General features: G+C 37.2%; 1 protein-coding gene across 1 annotated transcript in view; it reads left to right on the top strand.

The window, feature by feature from the left end:
• Positions 1-16,031, top strand: part of LOC131066210 (chaperone protein ClpB3, mitochondrial) — a 59,667-nt gene that overhangs the window by 35,464 nt on the left and 8,172 nt on the right. Inside the window, exon 6 of the mRNA XM_058000907.2 lies at positions 5,180-5,330. Coding sequence (XP_057856890.2) covers positions 5,180-5,330 — 151 coding nt within the window. The remainder of the gene's footprint in view (positions 1-5,179; positions 5,331-16,031) is intronic.

Below are 16,031 nucleotides of genomic sequence, written 5' to 3'. Positions count from 1 at the left end.
TTGCTCTACAAGGAAATTAAGTCACTTGCAAATTACCTTCCCAAACCTGATTCCAAGCTAGTAGCTTGTTTTTCTTGACAAATTATATGAGTTTTGTTGTTCTCTATTTGAGATTTAGATTCTAGAGACCTGATTGCAAGGGGTCTCAATGCATGTAAAGATAGTGAGCAAAAGCTAGTGTTGTCATATGTTGATGACAGTAGTGATGTAAAATGAAAAGAGTATGATGTCATATGCACAGAGAGAAGTTCTCCTGAAGAATCGGTATTACCCTATGCAAGAAGATGAGGTTGGAGTTCGTTGGCAAAGGACATAAGAACTATCAATGATGCAAGTTGATGTTCCTGGACAAATACCTTCACCAATCTTGAATACTTCAAGTGCCAACAGCATGAAGACCTCTTAGACAAAGGATGATGTAAATAAAGTCGTGTCTCAGACACCTAGAATAGTTTCAATTATGTATTTGTAATTTCCCTTTGACAAATTACTGTAGGTATGTTTGTTGTTGCGCCAAAAGCTCAAGCTGTCAACGAATGTCACAAACACTAGACTTACCCAGATCCACCGGGAGGCGGTTAAGCCATGTCGCGAACCTCGAAGGAGGTGCTGACTACCAAGTCAACAACCTCCCCCTCAACACCGACTGAGGGTTCCGCACCGACGGAATGAAGGAGACCTCCCGGGATTCGAACCCGTGATCCAAGGCTCTAATACCAATTGTAGGTATGTTTGTTGTTGCGCCAAAAGCTCGAGATGTCAACGAACGTCACAAACACTAGACTTACCCAGATCCATTGGGAGGCGGTTAAGCCATGTCGCGAACCCCGGAGGAGGTGCTGACCACCAAGTCAACAATTACATGTTATGCCAAAAATTGTAATTGCAAGTAGTTCCATTACTTGTATTCTTGTAACTTGTGATATCATGTAAACAAATTACAAGTTGAAAGACAGTAGGACTGTAATTTGGAATAAGTCATAGTTAGTTGTGGAATAAGTCTTAGTTAGTTGGACTTCTCCCACTTTTTGCTCTTAGCCCCTTTTCTATATATTGGAGGGTGCTCTATGTAATAGGGATCTTTTTGGCAAGCAAGAAAACTCTGCAAAAATTTACAGTGATAAAAACTGTGTGTTTTATATTTGTAAATTTGGCTCTCAAGCAATATAAGGAGAACATTTGAGTTTTCAGACTTTGTGTTGATACTTTGTTCATATATTCATTGTGTTTTCATGTCACAATGATTTTTTTTCTGCATATACTTGAGATTCTAGCAAGGTTGTTGGAAAGAACTTTAATTTGATTTCTTGCAGACTTTGTGTTGCAAATATTGAGGATTAAATTATCATGGTTAAGTTTTATTAATAGAGAAAAGCTACAAGATTTTGTGCTTGCAATTGTTCCTATTCATAGCAATTTAGGAGTGCATTTTAGTGACAAAGTTTGAGCTGTTGTATGCTGTTCGTTATTACTCTAATAATCATTCTGGAAGGTTGATAGGATAGTAGAAAAGTGAAGAATTTGAGCTTTTGTTTCTACATTCCCGTCTCGAGGAAGTGATAGAAGACTTTGTGCTTTTATGGAAACTTCGCTTCTTTTGTATAAGCATTTTTGTAATTGTTGAAATTTCTTGAAACTTTCTGTATTTGTTACTATAAGACACTTTCTTTTTTGAAAAAAGAGAAAATAATATCATCTTTTTGTAAAGGAGAAAAGGATGTTGTCTCACCCAAGATTAAATTAGTGTTTATAGGTTTTAATTAGTTCGTAATAGTTAGAAGTAGGAAAGGGGGAGCCTTCACTTAGAATTAGGAGAGTTTTTAACTTACATGTTGTGTCTGAAACCATAATTTTGCATGGCTTCCCAGGTGTACAAAATTTCCAACCAACAAGGTGAATGGCATTGAAAATGCAACCATAAGTTGGCCTGTACTAAAGAAGAATCAAAATACATTGCGTTCCCATTTGAAGAGGAAAGGCCCTGGAGCATGACTGATTTCCTTTTGCTTTATATCAATTTTTTTGGAGTAGAATAAATGGGGGCATTTTTGATGTCACTAAAGATTCAAGGATAACTCAACATGTGTTATAAAGTATTGAATGCAATAAATTACTCCTCATTCTGTAAAATCCCAAGCCAAAAAATGGATCAATACAGAACCATAGTTATTGTAACATGATCTACAGAATCCTATCCAAGTTGATTGCCAGCCAAATTAAACTTTTTTTGGCAAGATTATATCAGATATGCAATAAGCATTTCTGTTTGGTTGACAAATAGCAATTAACATAGTGGTATTGGAGGAGATTCTCCACTTTCTAAGAGCTTAAACAAGGTGGGGAATCCTGATGACATTAAGTATGTGTAATGGACACCCTAGAATGCCCAAAAACTAAACCAACTGCTGATAGGAATTTAGTCAAACAGTTTGCATCCAACTCCTTATTTCTCCGTTTAATGTTTAAACCCCTTATGGCTTCAGAAATGAAATGTTTGTTTGTTTTTAAGTCTGCGCATAGATTTGAAATCACATAACATGAACTAGAAGGAAATTACAATAATATGCAACATGAAGATTGAACTACTGCTGATATGATATTATTTCCAGAATTAATAAAATCAAATACATAGCAGATTTTTCAACTCACTAAATACTCCAGCATTTTTGACGTAATGTTCCAACAATGACTTCCCATCTTGCTGCTACAGTAACGTGAATAGTGTCATGCTACAGTAACGTGAATAGTGCCGTGCTACAGTGGCATGAATAGTGTTGTGCTGTAGTATGTGAATAGTGCTGCACTACAGTGCTGCTACAGTATTAATTAGTCTTCAATCAGTCCAATATCTTCATAAAATCATCCCTTCAAAATGGCATAAGCATTGCACAAGAAGTGAAGAAGGTATGAGCAAAACACCAAATCTGCCTGTAGCTGGAGATGCACCCAATCTGCCTACTAATGAAGCTGATAGCAATGGATTCCAAAGGCCAAACCCCAAAGGAATGACGTCTAGAATGTCACAAGAGAGGATAGGCGTCCCCTGATGCCAAGAACGGACCTGCAACTCACACATCAATTTCTTCTCATATTCAACATGCTGAATGAAGCCACAAAAGCTTCCTTTTATTCTTTCTCCAAGGGTCAACCCAACTCACTTGAGCAATGTGGGATAAAAGATGTGCAATATAAAACATATTAAAATATTCACTTATGTCTCCCTTGGGTGCCCCTTTGATTTGCACACATCCCCATAAAATAAATATTAAAGTAACACTTTAATAATTTACAATTAAATTAAATGTTACTTTAATAACACTTCAGGCATTAAAATATATTAGCAATCGGACTTCGAATAGCGTGAATGATAGCTCGTTTGAAAGCTCTCGCCGAGGAGTATCGAATCCAATCACCAAAACTAGCCTCTGTTGTGTCCTGCTGACTTACTAAAAATAGTAAGTATGCCTGAAACTAAGTAAATCAACTCCGTTTTGGCCCAAACTGGAAATGACTAGGCCAAAACACTCTAGGATCCCCTTAAACCCTTCGTTAGCCCTTGGGACCATGTAGAGCTAGGCTAACGCAAATACACTTGGTCAACTGCTAAAGTGGGGACATTACAGTATGTCAAGGGTTTGAAAGATGCAACTGGAAGCTCATCACTAAAGCTCTAGGTGGGTTTGTGCATAGCAAAGAAGTGATCTCATCGATTATCATGTGCATCACTACTACAACCTTCACAGTGGTTTTCAGTGGTCCCATTACCAGTGAAATTCAGCATTTACAACAGCTTTAAAACAAAATATTTAAAAATGCTTTGAGGCAGAAGTGTTATGTATTTCAATATCCTTTCTCATGAAAGAGAACATTCTTTGAATCCTAGTGTATTTAAAAAGCAACGTTTTCCCTTGCTAAGAAAAATGTAATATCTTGCTCTTGGCTTGATGTTTTGCTTATTTTCATCAGTTGTAAAAGGTATTTTTTATGGAAATTTATGGTTCATCCTGTCCATTGAAGTCTTGTGGTTTCTATGGAACGAAAAAAAATGATTTGTGCCAACTCAAATGAAGAGTGCTTACCAACTGCATTAGTGAAGTCAATTTATTCCGTGGTATTGTGCAGGTAAGATGTGCAAGTTAGTTTCCCCAGGGAATGGTAGAGAAAAATTCTCAACAAAGGATTTATGATCATTTAGCATGATTATCTTGTGAAATGCAGGAATTTTCCAAAGATTGCTCTTATTTTGGATTGTGTTCAACATTGTACAGATGAGGATGATGTTGAAATTGATGAGGATGGATTTAATACCAGGAAAAAATAATTACTATCAACAACAGAGGATCAGTGAATATTATGTCTATGAGCCTGTGGAGGAGTGATTCCATTATTGATAATAAGCAATGATAAGGTGAGAATCGGTTAATCTAGGTAGAATGTATGAGAACCAGGTCAATGATGTAATAAATGCTTTGCAAGATGCAGCTGATAGAAAAAGTCAAGTAGAGGCACAGGAACTTCTAGACCAGATTTATTCTGATTGACATAGAAGTGGGTGGGGAAAGAGGCAGTGCAAATACAACATTCTTTTCTTGGACTCTTCACTTGTCATCTCCCTTTACTAGCTTCTGGTTGTGGAGTAGTCTTATTGTTTTCAAGTAGAAAAGTTTACGAGGAACATGTCAGTGGCATATGAGACAGGTGGAGGTCATAGATTCAATAGATGTTAAGGGAAAGACTAAACAGAAATCTAAGAATGCAAAGGAACCTATGGCTGCTCCTAGGGTTCTGATAGAGAGTAACTAGATGATACTTCTGGTGGAAACATGCATTTTAATAGTGGTTTTGGATATACCGTTGGCTGTTTAGACCTCTTTGATTATGTTTAGTTATGCACTATTGAAAAATTTGATGTAGTTCCTACTTCCTTGTTCCCTGGATCTTAATTTGAGCTGCTTCTTGGGAGCTGATAAGTATGCTAAACATTCATACCTTTTTGATTGCTTGGTAGTGAGTATATACATCTTTGTAGAGATTCTTATTTCAATATAAAAAATATCTGTAAATCATCTAGTTACAACCCAAACGTAGATTTTATTGCTTATGATGTACATGGATTTTAGTTTTCTAATGTTATTAGGATTGTAGAATTAGAAAATAACTTGAAGCATATTATTTGCAGTTGATCTCATTAGACATGGGTGCACTTATTGCTGGAGCTAAATTTCGTGGAGAATTCGAAGAGAGATTGAAGGCAGTTTTGAAAGAAGTGACGGCATCAAATGGACAGGTCATTCTGTTTATCGATGAGATTCATACAGTTGTTGGAGCAGGTGGGTGCTGTAATTGAGTGGTGTATTTTCATTTTTTTGTTTGTTAATGCCAATATGATTCTTTGAGGTTGTGTATGGTTGTTTGTTGCATGCAGCTTGATATATGCCATAGATTTTATAAAAAAATCTGGCCTAGGCATACGATGTTAGTAGTAGAAGTATATTACTTATATGCAGTCTATACTTGAGGTATTGGATGCCTAGGTGGAAGAATGAGATAAACGACAATAACAAGAATCAAAGTCTTTCTAAAAGACTGAATGATTACTATAAGATTAGATTGTATCATTGACTAGAATGTCTGGAATTTATACAAGGGTTTTGAGACTTTCTACCTGCTGACATCTGACCATTATAATTAATTCCTTGTGAACTACACACACATTTGTATACATCCTCAATTACATTTGTTACATACACCAAATTTTCATTTTGTGTTGGTTCAGTTTGATCCTAGAGTCCATAGAAGGGCATTTGTGTACCAAATGAGCAGAAAAGGCAGAGATTCCAGGTCCAACATTAATATTGTATATGACAACAGAAAGAAGTATAGCAGAAGAGAGGTCTAGGAACAAGAAAGAGCTCAATTTGAAATAGAAAAAATGCATTAAATTTGTATAATAGAACAACTTTGAGAAGGCACATAGAAATTTATCTTTTTAGAGTTAGGGTAACCCATAAGTACCTAATCAATGTTGGAAGAATGAATGCACAAAGTTCAAGAGAAATAAAGGGCACTCACTTCAATGAGCATGCTTTTTTTTTTTGTAACCCAGTGGTATCCCCACGACCCAGCCCAGCGTCTCCCCTCGCCTTACCTTGGTCTTATGGATGCCAAGTTGGGGTTCAAGGAAAGGCGAGTTGAAGCGAGACTAGTCCACTGGAGGTGTGGAGACCACCCGCAAGCCCCAAACACCAGGCAAGCCCGGCAGGAGTTGAACCCAAGACCAATGGGGAGCAAACCCACGGCCCAAGCCACCTTACATTACGTTGAGAGGCATTCTTACAGCCACAGCACATCCGTGTACATAAAAACTCCCTGGCACTTATTTTGATGTGCAGAGATGGTGGTTGAAATCGGTACGAAAGAGTGGTCTGCACTATGTAACAGACAAATAGGTCTGAGTAACTGCTGGAATTTAAACGAACGGTCAAGAGAATGAAAACAATGATAGTGAAATGTAAGAAATCAATGGTTAGGATTATTGATTAATCTATTTAACTTCTAAGGCATTTTAGGCATCTCGAGTTCTTCAGTTCAGAACTTCAGATAGCCATTTTATCTTGCAATTTTGTTGGCTTTGTATGGTGCTTGGAGGAACTCTGTTGGATGCAGAAAACTAATGCTAAGATTATTCCTGTATTTGATGGTGTTCCACCTAGAGATCTTCTTTGACTCCAGAATGGGGAAGTAACATATGCAGATGCATTTAAAAAGCATGAAAATAAGTATGGAATGAGGCACTGCACGAAGTGTGGGATATTTCTGGTTTGGAATTGGATTCCCAACAATTCAATGGTAAGGCTCTATATGTATGTTGCATTTATGGTATTTTAAAATCAATCTGTGTTCTCAAAGACAGTACTTGCTGAAGTTGGCTATTATTTCCGACGAAATGCTTCTGTTTGGAATGGCATTTTCAGGGACCAAGGAAAACTTGTGAATGAAATATACAGGCAGGTCATGGGACATCTCTGGGTGTGGAGAAAGAGTGTTGATGGTTTATTTGGCCTAGAGAAAGCTGTTGGTTATACTTATTTTTTATGGTTATAAAACTCCATTTAAATTTAAAGGATCATTGATCAGTCTGCTTTAACTTTTAAGGAATTTTAGGCATCTACAGTTTAAATAAATTCACTTTCAATTATGCTTTGATGTATGTCAACACCCACTTCTAAAGTTCCATTTTGAGCAGAGATGGGGAACATGCAAGCAAAGGATGAGGAATGTTTCTTGATGGAGTGAGGTATAGGATGTGAGCTCAGTTTATTATTATTTCTTTTGCTTTGCTTTTGGTTTCTTGTATGGTTAAACATAGACATTGGCCGCCATGTTTTTATATCCTCTCTTCTCTAGTTATTATTTCATTGTTCTATTTCTTAGCACACTATGGAGTTGGAGGGTTGCAGGTCATAGAGTTTTACTTGGTCGATGTAAGAGGGGGTGGCAACCATGATGTGGCCATCGCTCGTCTCCCACATATAGTTCTTTTTTTTGTTTGCTCTTTTTGGTATGGATGAGATAGGGTTCATACAGGCCACAAGATGGAAGACTGAGTACTAATCTTAAATGAGGGTGTATTTAGCTGATTATTATATCTTGCTATTTTAATCGCACAAAAAAATTGTTTCATGACTTGCTAGCAGCACCCAGTGATTCCCTGGCGCAGCAACCTAGGAGCCAATGAAAGACCCATCAGCCATATAGTTTACAGGGACACTAATGGCTGATTACAGTTTGAACGTGAGCAATGGTGTCATTTGTATTTCCCCCTTATTTTTTTTCACAAATCTAACTTTATTTATTCATTTATTTTATACAAACGAAATCTTGCTGACCTTTGGCCTGCCAGAGGACATTGGTCACCATAGGCACCGAGCCCCAAAATCTGCAATAATGTTTCTTTTCCTTTATTTATTTAAAAATATTCATGCTCAGATCTCGAGCAGTTCATTTTATATAATAGTTTTGCATATATATCATAATTTACCTTCTTAGTAGATACATATTTATTGTATTTTAAAATATTAAATCCAGTTGCAACAGTTTTAAATTTTTCCATTGACGAGATAGGGTGTATATATCATTTTGTAACATAACAGTTTCCTTGGTATATATATCATTTTATAACTTAAAAGTTTCCTTAAAAGTTTATTAGCCTTTTTTTGCAAACCCTAGTTGAACATATCTTGTAAACTTGGCATTCCATTAGACCACATTTATTTGAGGCATTTTGACACACGCCTTGTCTATTCTTCTACATTTTGCATACATGTCTATCAGGGCACTTGCAATTACATCTTACAAAAATCCTCTTTCTGTTATGTTTTGATTGATGCCATTCCTTGTCGCGAAGATATCTTTTTGCACAAGCTATAAGGATGCTTGCAATGGTTTGCTGTCAATTACATTTTCTTGTATAGTAAATCTAATGATTTTTTCATATTTATGAATGTTAAATATTTTGAAATTTGATATCTCTCTGTGTATTTTACCTAGATTTTTTAAAATATAGGTAAGCTAGTTGTGGTTTACTTTTTAGACATAACTAATGTGGAGTTATTAGAACATTAACATAAGCAATAAATGTCTATGGTACAAAGTGTTGTCTTAACATTTGATTATAGAGTAGGGGTATTGTTCAAAAAGATTCGTAGCATAGCTGATTTGATCCATGGAAAAGTGATGGTTATGTTGCCGAAACTCTTCACTGAAGCAATATTCTAAGAGGTCTCGGTTAGTTCTGTCCAAAGTTGCAAGACGTGTCTTTGACCCCCTGGGATTTGTCTTGGGGACGATGGCATGTTTTCCATAAGGGAAATGGGTACAAAGGCACTATTGCTTGTAGTTCATGCCTCTGTTAAACTAGGGTTAGCAGCCCTTAATGGATGCAAATCACATCCTTTATAAATAAATAAAATCAGGCAATTAGATTTAATAAGGACAGCCAACCCATATTAAAGGAGTTAAAATAGCAGCAACTAATTTAAAGGCCAACTAGAATTAGAAGGAATTAAATAACCAATTTGTTTTAAAATAGGACCGACTAAGATTTATTTAACGCAGGTGTCAACTGAGTTTCATTAAGGATTACTAGTGGGCAGCATTAATAATAAAAAGTCAGTGCTTAACTTGAAAGAGTGTGACTCTTGCAAAGCAATGTTAATGAAGGGGTGTGACTTCCTCTATTTGAAAGATATAAAGGGGAGAACAAATCACTGGAGAGGATCACCATTGAAGAATCAAGCTTGAATTGGAGAAGAAATCAGAAATAAACCTGAGTTAGAAATTAAGAACGACAGTCTATAATATTAAGGGAAATAATTGATATGCAAGTATTATTGTATTTATCCCAACATAAATCTGTTAGGAGGCTTTTAAGTCTTTTTTATATGATTAAATTGCCAGTCTATCAAGAAATATAGGATAAGTAATTGATTACCTAATTTCCAACAGCAACCATTTTGGAATCAATGTGAAATGTTTTGCAAATAGGAAGATGAAGCAGTACTGGTCTTCCCTCATCAAGTATGCCACCCTGAGATGGATGACTAGAGGTCCTGCCATACTTATGGGCCAATGGGCTGAATGGATTGGAGGTTCATTTCGTCCCCTTGGACTTGGTTGAGGAACATAGTCTCATGGCATCCTGTCAAGCTTTTCTATTGGTTTCCTAATTGCTGTAAAACAAGGTGAAGAAAGCTTGCAATATGAACTTTAAATGAATATTATTGCAAATCTGAAACTAAGATTAACCCTTATCAAAGTGATTGTATAATCAAAACAAGAACAAGAAAACCATTACACATAAAACACCAGATATATGTGGAGAAACCCTTTCGGGAAAAAACTCCACCATATAAAGAGAGGAAAGTGTATTACTAATCAAATGAAGATTACAACAGCAATACACTTCTCTTGTAGACCTCTGTAAATTCCAGCAGCACTTCGTTATCTTGGAAACTGAACAAGACTAAATGAATAACTCTAGCTTAAGGCCCCAATTTATAGAGATTTGTGAGGATGAATACCACCATGGTATCACCAAACAACAGGCACAAAACCACTTGGAAAAACTCACGTGTATCTCCTTAAAATGAGTCATAAATACCCAAAATAGCCTCTTACTAATGCTCTTATAGCTGTCATAAGGCATCTCTCATGCATGGGTATCTACATAAGGATTCCGTCATAAATATTGTCATAGAATCAATAATTACTGTCATAACTGTCATAGATGCTCTTAAGACCCTTGACAAGTGTCCAACCACCTCAAAATGGAGGATTCCAAGAGGGGACTCCTAGCTATGTTGTCCTTTTCACTTTGCCTTTACATGATCTTTGTCAACACCATTGGTTAAACAGTTTAACCTCTTATGGGTAAATTACAAAAGACATTAGGAAAATAATAAATAAGGATTTACAAGGTTGATGACACCTAAATCCTAACACTAATATGGCTGACTATGGGAATAAGCTATGAAATAGATATGAATGATTTTAGGATACTTTGATTTTAATAAAGATTATTTGATTATGATCATAGATTCTTGATATTAATGATTTCATGTTAATTAATATTGTTTATAAGGCCTAAATTAGGATTTCCTCTAAATTGGCATTACAATTATGTAATTTTATTATAGAATTCTATTTATAACTATTTTGCATTTGTTGGAATTGTCATTTTTGGGCAAAAACAAGTATATCCCAAAAGGGGACATTACATGTAGGAAATGTCTTGCTCTGCATTACCTCCCATCTCCCTTCAAAAAAGCCTTAATCTCCATTATTCATCTAAATCTCCATCAATTGATTCATGTCTACCCATTCTTCAAAGTCTACCTAGAATTGGAGTTTTTGTATACACCACCCCTTTTTATCTTCGCAATGTAAAATAGCATTGAAATCTCCTCCCAAAATATGTCATCGACTGGCCAAGACGTGAGCGACTAATCTAATTCTACCCAAACCTCCCTCTTCCTAATGCATGGGATAGGACCATAAACATTAGTTAAAATGAAATGAAGATTGGAGGCGAGGCTTACCCTATAGCTCAGCCAATGCTTGCCTTCAACCAACTTTTCCACTGTAATTGCTTGAGGTTTCCAGAGTGTGCCCAAGCCCCTTGAAGCACCTTTTGAATTCACCCAAATGCCTTGCCATCTCTTTAATCTCTTGCTTAACTGCTCACCATCAACATTGGTCAACTTAGTCTCTTGTAATAGAATGATGTCTACTTTTGCTTTTTCTAGTTGGCTTTTGACCAACCACTATTTGTTAGGGGCATTTAAGCCACTAACATCCCATGTAATGAGATTTGTTGCCCCTTGGGAAGAGGGCCTTCCTTCCCTAACTTTAACATCTTGGAAATTTTAACCTGACCTCTAGCATCACCATCGATGCAACACTTCTCTTGATTTGTCTTCCTTCCTGTTTTCTTTTTCAACCCTACAATCTGGAGATTTTTAATGAGTTCTTTTGCATGATGCCTAGCTTATTGGGAGCTCTAGGAATTTTTGTATCTACCCTAGGTACTTCCTCCAAAGGGGTAAACTGAACATCCTCCTCTCCTTCCCCAATCTCTTCCACAATCCTCATATCTTCTTCCATTGATTGGAGTTCCTAATTACTAAACCAGTCCTCTCCATCTTCTCCATGATGATTCCTATTGGTGATCCCAAACAAATCAGTTGCTAACTTTGAGACTCCAGTCCTGTGTACATTAGATATTCTCTCATTTCCCAATATAATTGTCTTGATGGGGAATTCCCTTGTTTGATTTGAGGCATCATCTACCTTCTCTAAGTTCTAAGAATTCTTATCAGTCCCTAGCTCTTGTTTGTCCCTCACTCTCTCACCTTCAACTATAAGCATGTCTCTATCCTTCTTGCTTGTTGGACTGGTGCAACCATATCTATCCCTTCCTTATCCTTTACTAAAGCTACTCAAGGTGAGCCTGATCTATTTCCCTCCAAACAGTTGTTCTTGTCCTTTGAAATTTTTTCCCCCACCTTCCCCTTAAGGACTCTGTAGTTTGAGCTTCCTCTGCCTCAACTTTGAATGCCAAATTTGCCATGTCCTTTTTTGGGGACCTTTCAAATAAATCTGGTCCATCCTTGCTCCTCACTTGGCTCCATCGAACACTTGTCTTGCTTGGAGGCTACCTTGTTAGAATAGTTGGGAAGGCTACCATCATTATTCTTCCTACTCTCCTTCTGCTTCTCAATTATAACTTTTGTTTCCATACCCCTACTTCGGTCACAAACTCTAGCTCCTCCCAACATCCTCCATCTAGATCTACTTCTACACATAATTTTTGGTTCTTCCTCCTAAGCCTCAATGCATCTACTCTCCAATATTCAGATGAAAAATTAGGTAAACCTAATCCAAATCAGAGTCATTCCCAACTTTTGCCTGTGTGGATCAAAGTTTGGTTCCCACTCCTTGGTGAAAAAACCAACATCCTCCACCATCAGCAGGCCACCACAAAAATTTCTCTCTTTTGATTCAAAGATCTGCACTCAATGAAGAAAAACCTATTTTCAAGGCAGCCTACTTTGATCTCTTCGCCCCAGAACTCATTTCACTAGTATGTAATTTTGTCTTTGGAGAGCCCTTGACTTCACCTATTTGGCAAAAAAAGTTGTATCCTGCAACCTATCCTTGTCTAGGGATTTGGACGAGACCATCATTGCTTTGCTCCTTGGCATAAACATCTTGTTGCTTGCTCCTGCAAATCGGCCTTCCTTTTCAAAGCCATCTTCCTGGGTCCTCCAATTCCTTTCCATGTTTTTTACCCCTAACTTGTTAATCCTTGGGAAGCCCTCCTTCCATTGACGATGATTGCCTTGAATGTGATTGACTAGAGGGATCTTGTTTGCTCTCATCACAAAGGGAGGAATTGCAGACCTATTCGTCTTCTACATCCCATCCGTTCACCTCGCCCATGAAACTCCATACCTATTTACGTCCTTGAAGCTCGTCAAACTAATCTGCTCTCCCCTTGCTTTAAAACTGCTCTATTACTTTCAAGTCTTCTCCAATTTAATAATCTTTATTTTAATTTATCAATTATTTAAATATTTTTTTAATAATTAGCAAACTAACAGTACGACACAATTTAAGCATTAAAAAAAAGTGTTACACATTTCCTTGGCACAATGCAAATGGCGCCCAACATGGAGAGAAGGGTGCCAAAGTGAGGTGGCTTTGGAAAGTGTAAAAGTCTTGAATTCCCTCACCAAGAGGAATTAGCACCCAAGTCAAGAAAAACTTGAAGATTGTAAAATTCCTCCTTCGGGACATGAATTCCATGCCTAGGTCAAAAGACGAAATTTTCCAAGGCAAAGGGAAAAATGAGGGTCAAGGATGGATTGAAAAGGCAAAAATTCCCCTTAGCAAATTTTTAGAAAACTCTATTTTTAGACACCAAATCTCGTTCGAATTTCAAAAATTTTGCAGATTTGGATTCGTAGGAGAATTTTCTCTCCTCAACCAAAACCCTAATTTTGTGGAAAATCCCTAAAAAATAGGTGTTGAAAAAACATTGAAAATCTCCTCTGAAGCAAGGAAAGTTCAAAAACTTTGAGAAAATTCATCCTAAGTCAAAGTTTCTCTCCTGAAGTTTTCTCTCTCTAGAGGTTTCTCGCCAAGTGGCAGTCGAGTCAACACATGTCGAGTTTATGAAGAATCTTTTGCATGCAGCCACCACAATTATGATTTAATGACAAATTCCTTCTACATGTCGTCGTCGCATGGGGAATTCCCTTGTTTGATAAGTTTTGAGATAATAATAGTGAAACATTGTTCTTTGATGGTGTCCACCTAAGTTATTTTTTTCAAAACTTGCATGGTTTCACCTTCCTCAATTAGAGTAGAAGTAGTAAAGTGCTTTGATTTTCAATGGAAAATGTGATGGTGTTTGATGAATTTCCATGGTTCATACTTTTGGCATCTTGTTGATTATAAGATGCTGTGTAAAGTTAGTCTGAACCCCCAAATTTGTGTTATGTTCGATTGTGAATAGTCGTTTGGATTGCATTGTGTTGGGTATTCAAATGCACTTTCTCAATATGAAAATCCTTTAGCATTCTCAGAAGATTGCATTGGTTCTTGTAGAGTTGTAGTTAAACTTGGTGATGCAGAGCTTGGTTTATTTGGAATTTGTCCACCAAAGCATTAACTATTGATATCACTACCCTTAGGAACAAATTAGATCCTTCTAAACCCTTTCTCCTTTATTTTCGGTTCATCTTAGTTCGTTCGAAGCAGAAGCATCACATAATTGGTATATCTGATGATGGAGTTCCAGCCGCAGCGAAGAAGTGAAAGAACGATCCAGACGCAAGGCCCCTTGGATTACCAGCATATGACATCTGCCAACTGAGTCATGTCTGAAGCAAAAAGGAATCGTGGAGTTAGCCGTTTGATCTTTTTGCAATCTTAGCATATGACCTAACCTTGATCAAGAGAGAGTAAGGTGACCGTTGGTAACTTTATTTTGTGTTCGATGTAGTCATAAAAACATGTCAACAAAATTGGCGCTAGAGGGAGGGTGAACATCAAATCGTTCATTTTCACAAGTGAAGAAGTTCAAGTTGGCTAGAACCAATATGAGCTTTCAAGTGCCAAATCAGAGATATGTTAGATCTCTTATATATCAAAAAATCCCAAAAAAGTGAAAAAAAAAATCCAAAAATAAAGATTTCTCAATGGACAGGCGGCAGTTTCATATTTCTTGTTGTCAGGACAGTCTCCTTGTGAATGTCACTCAGATTCAGGAAGATTTGAGTGTACAACTACACCCCAGGAATTTGTCTAATTTTGCCTTACCAGGGAGGTGCCAGATTCATGAAACCACCAAGCATGATGAGATGAATTGCTTGACATTCTTGTCAAGGATAGAATTGGTTCTACAAGGGAGGATTTTCTTTTGGGATGTTCCAAAGCCGGAATTGTGCATAAGGGCTTATGATGATTGCAATGGAAATAATCCTTTCTCAACATTCAAGTTGAGAATTCAAAATCAAATAGAATTGGGTAATGAACGACTTGAAGGCGTATTGCTTCCCCACTGGTGTCAGATTCACCATGCATCCCACTCAGAATTCACTTGTCCAATGTGTGGAGAGGCTATCAACCAGGTCAGATATCATCATATCAGTCCAGATTATTAGCACCTGCAAAGGAATGCATTATTGATAAAATCTGGAGTGCCCATCTCGAACAAAGGGAGTCAAAAGAACAAAGCATTGCAACACCTTCTAGCGGTAATGAACATGAATTACAAGTGGATAGTGCAATTGAAGCCAATGATTCAAGCATTCAAGTGGGGGACAACGTTTCTTGCATCACACTAGAGGAAGAACCCATTGGAGTGAAGATCAAGGAAGCAATGGAATACATCCAAGCAAGGAGAGCCACCCAAGGGTATTGTCAGCATATGGAAGTGGATGACTATACAAAATTGCAAGTTATTAAAGATCATCAAGAACCAAAAATGGAAGACTTAGCTCAAAGTGGAGATGATGTGAGAGATTTCCAGAGTTCATTCATCCAAGGAGGAAAACATGAAGAGGGAAATGTTTCCAGTACACTTCAAGAAGGAATAGTCCTTGGTGAAGAAGTTCATTCTTGCATGCTCAAAATGGAAGAAATGATAAGCAACTTAATGCAAGAAGGAATATTTGATGATCAATGGGTCCCCAAGATGGAAGCAGAGTACAAAGAGCAATTCAGGTTGGGGCTAGACCCGTTACTAAAGATTCAAAAGGAACTGATGGTTGAAATGCTTTATGTTTCCAAGTTTCCATTTGAGTCTGAATTTTGCCACTGTGTGCCTGCTGAGGATTGGAATTCTAAGTTGCATGTTACAGATGTGAGTGGTATAATACATCACCAGCTTCGATCTCCTGATGAAGCAGAGGATGATGTGCAAGACTTGTTGCCCGAAGAAGAAAACCACCAGGTTGTCTCTT

The sequence above is a fragment of the Cryptomeria japonica genome, chromosome 5 (assembly GCF_030272615.1).
Source record: "Cryptomeria japonica chromosome 5, Sugi_1.0, whole genome shotgun sequence".
In the NCBI taxonomy this organism is placed as follows: Eukaryota; Viridiplantae; Streptophyta; class Pinopsida; order Cupressales; family Cupressaceae; genus Cryptomeria; species Cryptomeria japonica.
The sequence above is the reverse complement of the archived record's forward strand: the minus strand, read 5'-3'. Positions and strand labels throughout refer to the sequence as shown.